Source organism: Haliotis cracherodii, unplaced genomic scaffold (assembly GCF_022045235.1).
Source record: "Haliotis cracherodii isolate W230 unplaced genomic scaffold, xgHalCrac1.p SCAF_18, whole genome shotgun sequence".
In the NCBI taxonomy this organism is placed as follows: Eukaryota; Metazoa; Mollusca; class Gastropoda; order Lepetellida; family Haliotidae; genus Haliotis; species Haliotis cracherodii.
In genome coordinates this window covers 10,947,828-10,960,014 of record NW_027266273.1, presented here as the reverse complement: position 1 = coordinate 10,960,014, position 12,187 = coordinate 10,947,828, and the positions used below count along the sequence as shown (strand labels likewise).

At 43.6% G+C, this 12,187-nt stretch overlaps 1 protein-coding gene across 1 annotated transcript in view; it reads left to right on the top strand.

Moving 5' to 3' along the window:
- Positions 1-12,187, top strand: part of LOC139465764 (macrophage mannose receptor 1-like) — a 71,998-nt gene that overhangs the window by 32,818 nt on the left and 26,993 nt on the right. Inside the window, exons 22-29 of the mRNA XM_071247652.1 lie at positions 2,332-2,485; positions 3,047-3,100; positions 4,020-4,199; positions 4,830-4,996; positions 6,120-6,236; positions 6,834-6,946; positions 7,973-8,118; positions 8,847-9,049. Coding sequence (XP_071103753.1) covers positions 2,332-2,485; positions 3,047-3,100; positions 4,020-4,199; positions 4,830-4,996; positions 6,120-6,236; positions 6,834-6,946; positions 7,973-8,118; positions 8,847-9,049 — 1,134 coding nt within the window. The remainder of the gene's footprint in view (positions 1-2,331; positions 2,486-3,046; positions 3,101-4,019; positions 4,200-4,829; positions 4,997-6,119; positions 6,237-6,833; positions 6,947-7,972; positions 8,119-8,846; positions 9,050-12,187) is intronic.

Genomic DNA, 12,187 nt, shown 5'->3' with positions numbered 1-12,187 from the left:
TTCTGAACTATTCCTTTTTTGAATATTTACTGTAAATTAAAACCATGAGCAGAGTTGATACAAGTTATCCGATGAAACTCACAATAAAATACCGCTTCGCTCCGATTTTGTTTCAAGGTTTTCAGCACCATACCCTTTCTCGTGGATTCCATCAAAGTGGTAAACGTCAGAGACCTGCTTCACTTCGGGCTTTCCTCCCACATTAAGCTGACACGTTGTGATATATCTGGAATATTGTTAGGCGGCGTTAAACCCTCACTTACTATATAATAAGACTCCCGGATCTTCAAGCTTAGTAGACTTGGTATACAATGTCATTACACGTATTTATTATGACCGGGTGGCCCAGTCGTCTAAGGCGCCGCGATTCGCTGTGCAGAGTTGCGTCCCTTGAACACGCTAGAAACCTATTATTGTGGGTTCGAATCCCGGTTCGCCCCGATTATGTTTCTAGGTTTGTCAGCGCCATACCCATGCTCGTGGGTTTCATCGAAGTGGTAAACGTCTGAGACCTGCATCACTTCGGACTTTCCTCCCACATAAAGCTGACACGTTGTGATATATCTGGTATTTTGTGAAAAGCGGCATTAAACCCAACTCACTCACTCACTACTATGACCAGGTTAAGAGAAATATAGTACGTCACACCACATAGATGCACTGTACACGTTCTCGGCTTGACTGATATGTACATGGACGATCTCCAGGATGCAGCAGTGGATACGACGGGCCGAGGTCTCCGAGGTCTTGCACTTCTTCCCCTGGAGACCCGTGAAGATCCGGCGTAGAATAGGTCTCCAGCAACCCATGCTTGCCCTCAAAAGCGACTATGTTTGTCGTGAGAGGCGAATAACGTAACGGGATCGGGAGGTCTGGCTCGCTGACTTGGTTGATGCATGTCATCGTATCCCATCTGCGTGGTTCGATGCTCATGGTGTCAATCACTGGATTGTCTGGTTCAGACTCGATTATTTACAGACCGCCGTCTTAAAGCTGGGATATTGCTGAGTGAGGCGTTAAACAAGAAACGAACAAAACCTCCCCTGGACCATGTCCAAGATGTGAGGATTGACTCCTGCCCTGGTGCCCTCTGTGCCGACGACCGCCTCCGTGGTCTAGTGGTAGAGCGTCCGCCCGGAGAGCGGAAGGTCAGGGGTTCGATCCCCGGCCGCGTCATACCAAAAGACGGTACTTGTTGTTACCCTGTCTGGCGCTCGGCATTAAGGGGCTAAATCACGGACTGGTCGGCTCGGAGTCAGTATACTGTGTCTGAGTGGGATATTCATGTTAAACTGCGGCTTGGTATCTCAGTGAGCTAGCACTATAAATCGGCATCAGTCCGGACTAGTACAGTCAGCCACACACACACGTGCATGCACGTCGCTATATAAGTACAATAATCTTGGACGCGACGTTAAACCCCATTTCACCTCACCTCACCTCCTCCGTGCCGAGGCCTTCAACGACTACATGATCACGCATTGTGTCGACAGTCAACCCAGATTTCCATATCCCCTTTGGAATCATCACCAGACAAAAGACCAACGCTCTAACAACAACCTTGAATGATTCCTCAAGAGACTGAGACGACTCATGCCTCAATATCATTCCGACATCTACAGATTTGTCGAGGTCATAACGAACATCGAGGCTGCAGATAAGGCGAAAATGGTAGTGAGTTTAGTGCAGCAACACATAGTGTCATTGAGAAATGGAAAATCGTATCAAACGCCTAAAAGACAATCTCCAACAGGGAACAAGACAACAAAGCATTGCCTGGATGACATTGTTCTTCTACTGAATCCTGGTTGAGAGAGACGATGATGTTGTACGTCAGTGTATATCTATATTTGTACATGTATAAAAATGCTCTGAACCATCTTTTTTGTGTTGTTCTGTATAGATCATTCTATAATAACAGGTAAGAGGAAGGGTATGAGGCATGCAGTCAATCATGTCCTATGTTTTACCTTCGGCAGCTTTAAGCCACGCCCCAATCTCTTTAAAACCGCTTCTCGGTAGCGAAAACTGAGATCTGATTTTAATAACATTGGGCCACGCCCCAATAGTTATATTTTTTATTCCGATTGCAGAGCGTGTGATTTCAGCCTTTTGTATTTGAGCATATAAATACTGTCTACGAATGTTATGATTCTGGTCTTTTCGGGAATTGACCAATAAATGTATCTTGGAAAATTTATATTTCAACGAAATTGCAATCATTTTATTCGCGTTACTTGCACTTTAACTTCGTCATAAATGCGCTCACCCCCTGAGTCACTGAGAGGGTTCTGTCTGACAGTTGTCATGGTAACGTCTGTGGTGCTTCAGAGTGGGGTCATTCAGTGGAAACCAGGCGAGCCCAACCAGCAAGGCAACGAGGACTGTGTGGCGATGTTGATGACGTATGGGGCCGCGCTGTACGGCGAATACAACGACTACGCTTGCACCTCGAAATTAAACTACGTCTGTGCCAAGCCAGGGAGTAAGTAATCGCCTTTGTTCTTTAAAAACTTTTTAAAATACTTATAAAGATATATTTCACTTTTATTGACAAGGTCGCTGAAACGGTTAGTGCAGTGGAACTTTGGTAACGTTAGTAGTTGTGCAGTATATTTAACATTCAACAATTTGGATTTTTTTTTTAAAAATGATATTGATATCGCCTTCTGCGCAGTACTATATCTCCATGATTCATTTATCCGGAAATGGGTATCCGTACGATTTCAATTGGAACGGTAGTGTCTGGATTAACGGGGTTTTACTGTTCATCTTTGACTAACCTGATATCCAGGTGGTGCAGATCACTTGATAAGCAAGGGTTAGACAGGAACACCTGGTGTCAACACTGTCTTTCAATGATCCATGTGTATGATTTTCATGGCGATTGTGCCTTTTAAGCCAAATTGGATTTGTTTTGGCAGAAAGTCGAGACTAATTCTTCCATGGCATTGACGATTTATGTTATGATTTAACAATGCCAAGAAACTATATATGAACGTGCACAAAGCCTGTATCTTAAATATTCTCTATTTTTTCTTAATAGGTAAGATTGGTGCGACATCGCTACCTCAGACAACTTCGCCCAAGTCTGTTCCAGGTAGATGCTGTGAAATGTAGCATTAGACTTTGAATCTAACCAATCCAAACTTCAGTCCTAATTTGTTTACACAACGATTGTCTCCTCAGTACTGACACATTTTGGTGTTTTTAGCATGTTTATTTTCATTTGAGTAGGCATTATAAAACATGTCTATGTACATGGTAATAGAATATGAGATTCAAGGATAGGAATTTTCTTACCGTGGACGTTTTGTCGTGCTCTCGGATGACATAGATGAAAGTTTCCAGATGGTAAAGGAGAGTAATTATTTATCGATTTTTATAATATAGATCCACGGAGCAAAGTTTGTACTGAACTGACCTAGTTAGTGGACACATGTGGTCCAGTTGTCTAAGGCGCGGCATTTCGTTATACAGAGTTGCGTCCCTTTGGCGTGCAAGAAACATACGATCGCGGGTTCGAATCCCGTTTCGGCCTGATATTTTTCTTGGTTTCTCGGTCTCCCATGCTCATGATGTGGTAAACGTCTAAGGCCTGCGTCATTTTGGGTATTACTCCCACATCAATACTGTTTAAAGAAACATTGAACCCAATACCCTCACACCCAAGCTGATCCTCGCCAGCCTCTGGCTACCAGTAAGTCCAAAGGGAGGACCTCCGTGGTCTAGTGGGGGCACGGCTGGCCCAGTCGTCTAAGACGCCGCGATTCGCTGTTCAGAGTTGCGTCCCTTGAACACGCCAGAAACCTATGATTGTGGGTTCGAATCCCCGTTCGCCCCGATTATGTTTCTAGGTTTGTCAGCACCAGACCGGTGCTCGTGGGTTTTACCGAAGTGGTAAACGTCTGAGACCTGCATCACTTTGGGCTTTCCTCCCACATTAAGCTGATATGGCGGGATATAACTGGAATACTGTTAAAAGCGGCGTTAAATCAACTCACTCACTCTATCTTCAGCTGGCTACTCATACCACTGTCCCCAGAATTGGCACAATTATCGGGGTTCCTGCTATTATTTCGCCTGGAACACAGGTTCGTGGAGCAACTCAGTCACTCAGTGCGGATACCAAGGAGCTAAACTCGCCAGCATCATTGACGATGGTGAAAATAAGATGGTCTACAGTATAATCCCAAAGAGTGAGTACAACGGACAGGGGTCGAATAGGTAGGTCCCTGTGGTTATTATTAAAGGCCTCAAAATGGATCGCATAGTCGGTGACTTTGATGATAGGATGTCGTCGTTTCATGTCGTGCTCATAATATCAATCACCGGTTTGTCTGGTCCAGAGACGATTATTTACCGGCCGCTGCCATCTATCTGGAAATTTGGTGAGTGCGGCGTTATACAACAAAGACAAGTACAACGGGGTTAGCAAATGCTGACTGATACAGTCGGAATTTAAATAAACCTGAAAATCAAATCTGCTCATTGGACAAATTTGTTCTGTCAAAAGTGACGCGAGATAAGAATTGCATCTCAGTGACCGACTTTCATGAATAATTCATCCAAAATATTGTAAATAGCTGATAAAACTAAAATAATCACTGAGACACATGGTTCTATTGGTCATATTCATATGTTTATTAGGGACGGTGGGGTAGCCTAGTGGTTAAAGCGTTCGCCCGTCACGCCGAATACCCGGGTTCGAAAGCCCACATGGGTAAAACATGTGAAGCCGATTTCTGGATACCCGCCCTGATATTGTTTAAATATTGCTAAAAGCAATAAAACCATACTCACTCACGCATATGTTTGTTTATACATAGGTTTAGCCAAACACGGCCATTTCGTATGGATAGGCCTCAATGATCAGACTATAGAGATGAAATTCGCCTGGCAGGACGGCCAGCCGGTGTCATATACACACTGGGCCCGGAACGAACCCAACAACTGGATGGGACATGACGAGGACTGTGTTGCCATGTCAGCAGACGTTAGTACATTTAGATGACATTATCCTCCTTTGTTTCGTACATTTAGAAATTTTCAATTAGTCAATAACACTGGCTCAATAAAACAGGACCCGTGAAGATCCGGGTTAGAATAGGTCTTCAGTCACCCATGCTTGCCGTAAGAGGCGACTAATCTTGTCGGAAGATACGACTGACGGGATCTGGTGGTCAGGCTCGCTGACTTAGTTGATGCATGCCATAATATCCCAATTGCGCTGATCGATGCTCATGATATCAATCACTGGACTGTCTGGTCCACACTCGATTATGTACAGACCGGCATCATATAGTTGGAATAATGCTATGTGCGGCGTTAAACAACAAACAATAAAACAGAGGTGAGGTGAAATTGGGTTTAACGTCACGTCCAAGATTATTGCACTTATATAACGACGTGCATGTACGTGTGTGAGCTTGTGTGGCTGCTTGTAGTCCGGACTGATGTCGATTTATCACTGAGATACCATGCCGCAGTTACTGACTCCTAGCCGACCAGTCCTTGTTTTAGCCCCTTAATGCCGAGTGCCAGACAGGGTAACAACAAGTACCATCTTTTAACGTCTTTTGGTATGACGCGGCCGGGGTTCGGACCCCGGACCTTCCGCTCCCGGGGCGGACACTCTACCACTAGACCATGGAGGCGGTCACAATAAAACAGACCCAGGCGAATCAGGAATATATCCATTTGTAATAATCCTGAAAGATCATGCGAATAAATTCCTGTCGCGCCTTCACGGACTTGCTCTTGTTCAAACATTTAGCAAATCCTTCTTGAAAACTCATAAATCAACATTTCGACGCATTTTAGCCCACGTATACATTTAGTACTGTCATATGTACAGAAAAGCATGTGTTGAAATGAACACATACCACAACATCTAGTTTTCAATCTTATGTTGTACTTACTTCTTAAATTATGTTGTACTATGGGCCAAAAAGTACCCTTACGTGTCTTTGTTTGTGAACGAGTAGATTTGACTTGAGATAATGTTTCACCACTCTACTGATTTTTATTTGTTTTGTTTTTTTGAAAAATAGGGTTCATCAGTGAATTCGTTCTTATAGTGAATGTAGATCACGTGTATCCCCCTTCTCGTGTTTCAGTACCCCTATTGGCAAGACCGTGTTTGCAGCGAGTCACTGAGTGGTGCCGTGTGCAAAAAGCCAATGACCATCATACCAAACTCCCAACTGGAGTTGGGCACGGGTTGCCAAGGAGCTGTGTGTATACCTGCTACTTTATAACATTCCACGAGAATATGATAAAGGGGGTTGGGATTGGCTCAGGCAAATTGTTTGGCATGCAAGTTTGATTCAAGTCATTCAAACACCACTGTCTGATTGCTCTAATTGTATGATAATCATCAACCCAACAGTTAATCCAACAGTTAATCCAAAAGTTAATCCAACAGTTAATCCAACTCTCAGGCGCACAGGCACTTGAACTCTTAAATCTAGAAGGAATGTGGTTAACATCGAGCGGAATCTATTATTTTAAATATAAAACGTCAATGTCAGAGAATAACCATTCTCGATTATCCCCAAACAAATTCAATTGAGCGTAAAAAGACAAAAAGTTGTGAAAGGTATATGAATGGATCATTGATAATCAGTGATGATACCAGGTGTTCGCGGAAAGGGTAAGCATGTCCCGCTCTACCGGCAGAACCCGCCACTCACAATACAAATTAAGTGTTTGCTGCCTGACGCCGCAAATAAATGGGTGTTTAACGGAGGTGCATGAGATGAATTTAATGTCAATTTTAATATTTTTTCACACGTACATTGTATGTAAGAACACCTTTCCTTCCCGTCCAGCAAATGGGCTACCACGCTACATGCTACGACTTCCAGTGGTCGTCGAAGACGTGGCGGGATGCCGAGAGGGCGTGTATAGCTAACAAGGGACACCTCGCCACCATCACTGGCAGGTAGGCCCCTTATATCTGAATCTATAAAGATATACAAATATAAACGTCAATGCCAGAGAATAACCAGTCTCGATTATCCGACTATTCCATTGGCCGTAGAAGGCAAAATAGTTTAGAACTGTTATATGAACAGATCGGCGAGAATCAGTGTTGACACCAGGTGTTCGCGAAAATGGTAAATATGACTTGTCCTATTCTTCCAGCAGCAGGATGAAACCTTTCATGCTTTTCTTTCCTCTATAACAATAATGTAAACTAATATGTTGATGCGTGCCCTTCGTCATGGAGAAGTAGATTGCAAAATACATGGACATTTGCTATGCATCCAAAACGCCAAGGCCAGAACATAATAAATCTGCCTGGACAGATTCCATCGGGCGTAAAGGGGGAAATAGTGAAGAAAATTATATGAATGGGCCTTTGAGCACCAGGTGTTCGCGAAAAGGGCACGAATGACTTGTCCCGCTCTACCGGCAGCACCCACCCAATTTTCTCTCAAATAGTAACTGCAAGGAAGTATACACCATCGCACAATGCGAAATAAAATTACATCTGTGGTAAGCCAATGGGAGGTAGTTCACACAATGTAGTCTTGAGGTCGCTTTGGGGGCAGCTCTGTGAATATGTTAAGCAATGCTCCAGCTATTCTGGACAGGTTAACTATAGTAATACGAAAGAATGGAATGCTCTTTAACTTCTTTTGAGTAGTATATGTCATGCAATGGCAGGTTAAGTATAGTAATACGAAAGAATGGAATGCTCTTTAACTTCTTTTCAGTAGTATATGTCATGCAATGGCAGGTTAACTATAGTAATACGAAAGAATTGGATGCTCTTTAACTTCTTTTGAGTGGTACATGTATATGTCATGCAATGGCAGGTTAACTATAGTAATATGAAAGAAACGGATGGTCTTTAACATCTTTTGCGTAGCATATACATATTCAAGCCAGGACAGACCATTAGTTGATACCATGTTCCCTTACTTCCTCTTAAAAATAGATGAAGTGTCAGTTAATTTTTCAGTCATGTTCAAGCCTTCCTTGGCGCTGAGATGTTAAACAAACCAACGGCGTTCTGGGTGGGATTGACTGACCACCGGAACCCTGGAACATACCAATGGTCAAGCGGTCAGGTCCTTGATTTTACTGCCTGGTACGAGACTCACACCGGTAAGGACCTTGCATAAGAGAACAACAGCAATACTGTTCCTAAAGGAAGTTATCGAGAGAAACCAAAAGACTGGAAGACCTGAAGTAGCACGTGACCTGAATACGTCACAATGGAATTTTCCTCCCAAAACTGAAACTGCCAATTTGGACTTAAGTGTAGAACAACACATTCACGCTAAAATAGCAGGACGCTAATGTAAGCCTCGTTTTAGGATTAAGCAAACAGATGACAGATGACTATCTTTAACCTAACCTATCATGTTTAACTGTAAGTTACATCGATTATCTGCAAGCCTGTTTAATCTTTTTTACCGCATTCTCTGAGTTAAACAATATAACCTATCAAAATCCTATTCTGATTCGAGTATAACGAGGCGTGTTGCTGATGTCAAGTTTGTAGGTTTCAGTGAAGTAGATTGTTGGCTCTCAATACAAAACATATTGTGACAGATCTTACACTACGTGCCACCATGACAGCAGTGTGACAGACTGAATGAAATTCCACATGAGCATAATACATTCCTGTCATATATATTTGTTTGTAGGCAAGGGGCGGTCGGGTAGTCTAGTGGTTAAAGCGTTCGCTCGTCACGCCGAAGACCCGGGTTCGATTCCCGACATGGGTACAATGTGTGAAGCCCATTTCTGGTGTCCCCCGCCGTGATATTGCTGTAATATTGCTAAAAGCGGCGTAAAACCATACTCACTCACTCACTCACTGTTTGTAGGCAACGAGAGAAAAACGTGTGTTGCTATCCGGACCGGGCACCCTGCCGGCTTGTGGGAGAACCACAACTGCACCGATCACCGACCCTACATCTGCGAGTACCCCCGGACAGGCTACACCACCCTCCCGACCCAGCCTCCCACCGCGCCCAGCCCCCTACCATGCCCCAAATACTGGCATGGCTACAATGATCTCTGCTATAGGGTAAACCTATGTTCATATTCTATGGCGGTTTATGGGTGTACGTGCGTGTACCGTCGCACTCAGCAATACGCCAGCTTTAGGACGACGACCTGTTAATAGTCGAGCATGGACCTTACAATCCAGTGACTGATCTTGCAAGCTTTGTTTGTTAGTTGTTTAACGCAACACAGAGCAATATTCCAGCTACATGACGTCGGTCTGTAAATAATACTAAATAATAACAAGTCTACACCAGATAATCCAGTGATTGACACCATGAGCATCGATCTACGCAATTGGGAATTGGTCTTCAGCAACCCATGCTTGCCGAAAAAGGCGACTATGCTTGTCGTAAGAGGCGACTAACGGGATCGGGTTATCAGGCTCGCTGACTTGGTTGATGCATGTCATCATATCCCAATTACGTGATACACGATGCTCAGGATGTCAATCACTGGATTACCTGGTCCAGGCTCGATTATTTACAGACCGCCGTCATATAGCTGAGTGCGGCGTTAAACAACAAACAAACAAAGTTTTTGTGTAATTGTATCAGATTCTGTATATTATGTGTTCTGACTGTTCTACGGGGGGAAGCCTGTTCTGTGTGACTGTATCTGTATACCATGTATTCTGACTGTTCTACGGGGGGAAGCCTGTTCTGTGTGACTGTATCTGTATATTATGTATTCTGACTGTTCTACGGGGGGAAGCCTGTTCTGTGTGACTGTATCTGTATATTGTGTGTTCTGACTGTTCTACGGGGGGAAGCCTGTTCTGTGTGACTGTATCTGTATATTATGTGTTCTGACTGTTCTACGGGGGGAAGCCTGTTCTGTGTGACTGTATCTGTATATTATGTGTTCTGACTGTTCTACGGGGGGAAGCCTGTTCTGTGTGACTGTATCTGTATATTATGTGTTCTGACACTTCTACGGGGGGAAGTCTGTTCTGTGTGACTGTATCTGTATATTATGTGTTCTGACTGTTCTACGGGGGGAAGCCTGTTCTGTGTGACTGTATCTGTATATTATGTGTTCTGACTGTTCTACGGGGGGAAGCCTGTTCTGTGTGACTGTATCTGTATACCATGTATTCTGACTGTTCTACGGAGGAAAGCCTGTTCTGTGTGACTGTATCTGTATATTATGTGTTCTGACTGTTCTACGGGGGGAAGCCTGTTCTGTGTGACTGTATCTGTATATTATGTGTTCTGACTGTTCTACGGGGGAAAGCCTGTTCTGTGTGACTGTATCTGTATATTGTGTGTTCTGACTGTTCTACGGGGGTAAGCCTGTTCTGTGTGACTGTATCTGTATATTATGTGTTCTGACACTTCTACGGGGGAAAGCCTGTTCTGTGTGACTGTATCTGTATATTATGTGATCTGACTGTTCTACGGGGGAAAGCCTGTTCTGTGTGACTGTATCTGTATATTATGTGATCTGACACTTCTACGGGGGGAAGCCTGTTCTGTGTGACTGTATCTGTATATTATGTGATCTGACACTTCTACGGGGGAAAGCCTGTTCTGTGTGACTGTATCTGTATATTATGTGTTCTGACTGTTCTACGGGGGTAAGCCTGTTCTGTGTGACTGTATCTGTATATTATGTGTTCTGACTGTTCTACGGGGGTAAGCCTGTTCTGTGTGACTGTATCTGTATATTATGTGATCTGACTGTTCTATGGGGTAAGCCTGTTCTGTGTGACTGTATCTGTATACCATGTCATGTGATCTGACTGTTCTACAAAGGGAAGCCTGTTCTGTGTGACTGTATCTGTATATTATGTGATCTGACTGTTCTATGGGGTAAGCCTGTTCTGTGTGACTGTATCTGTATACCATGTCATGTGATCTGACTGTTCTACAAAGGGAAGCCTGTTCTGTGTGAGTGTATCTGTATATTATGTGATCTGACACTTCTACGGGGGAAAGCCTGTTCTGTGTGACTGTATCTGTATATTATGTGATCTGACTGTTCTACGGAGGAAAGCCTGTTCTGTGTGACTGTATCTGTATATTATGTGTTCTGACACTTCTACGGGGGAAAGCCTGTTCTGTGTGACTGTATCTGTATATTATGTGTTCTGACACTTCTACGGGGGAAAGCCTGTTCTGTGTGACTGTATCTGTATATTATGTGTTCTGACACTTCTACGGGGGAAAGCCTGTTCTGTGTGACTGTATCTGTATATTATGTGTTCTGACTGTTCTACGGGGGAAAGCCTGTTCTGTGTGACTGTATCTGTATATTATGTGTTCTGACTGTTCTACGGGGGAAAGCCTGTTCTGTGTGACTGTATCTGTATATTATGTGATCTGACTGTTCTACGGAGGAAAGCCTGTTCTGTGTGACTGTATCTGTATATTATGTGTTCTGACACTTCTACGGGGGAAAGCCTGTTCTGTGTGACTGTATCTGTATATTATGTGTTCTGACACTTCTACGGGGGAAAGCCTGTTCTGTGTGACTGTATCTGTATATTATGTGATCTGACACTTCTACGGGGGAAAGCCTGTTCTGTGTGACTGTATCTGTATATTATGTGTTCTGACACTTCTACGGGGGTAAGCCTGTTCTGTGTGACTGTATCTGTATATTATGTGTTCTGACTGTTCTACGGGGGAAAGCCTGTTCTGTGTGACTGTATCTGTATATTATGTGTTCTGACTGTTCTACGGGGGAAAGCCTGTTCTGTGTGACTGTATCTGTATATTATGTGATCTGACACTTCTACGGGGGGAAGCCTGTTCTGTGTGAGTGTATCTGTATATTATGTGATCTGACACTTCTACGGGGGGAAGCCTGTTCTGTGTGAGTGTATCTGTATATTATGTGATCTGACACTTCTACGGGGGAAAGCCTGTTCTGTGTGACTGTATCTGTATATTATGTGATCTGACACTTCTACGGGGGAAAGCCTGTTCTGTGTGACTGTATCTGTATATTATGTGTTCTGACTGTTCTACGGGGGTAAGCCTGTTCTGTGTGACTGTATCTGTATATTATGTGTTCTGACTGTTCTACGGGGGTAAGCCTGTTCTGTGTTACTGTATCTGTATATTATGTGTTCTGACTGTTCTACGGGGGTAAGCCTGTTCTGTGTTACTGTATCTGTATATTATGTGATCTGACTGTTCTATGGGGTAAGCCT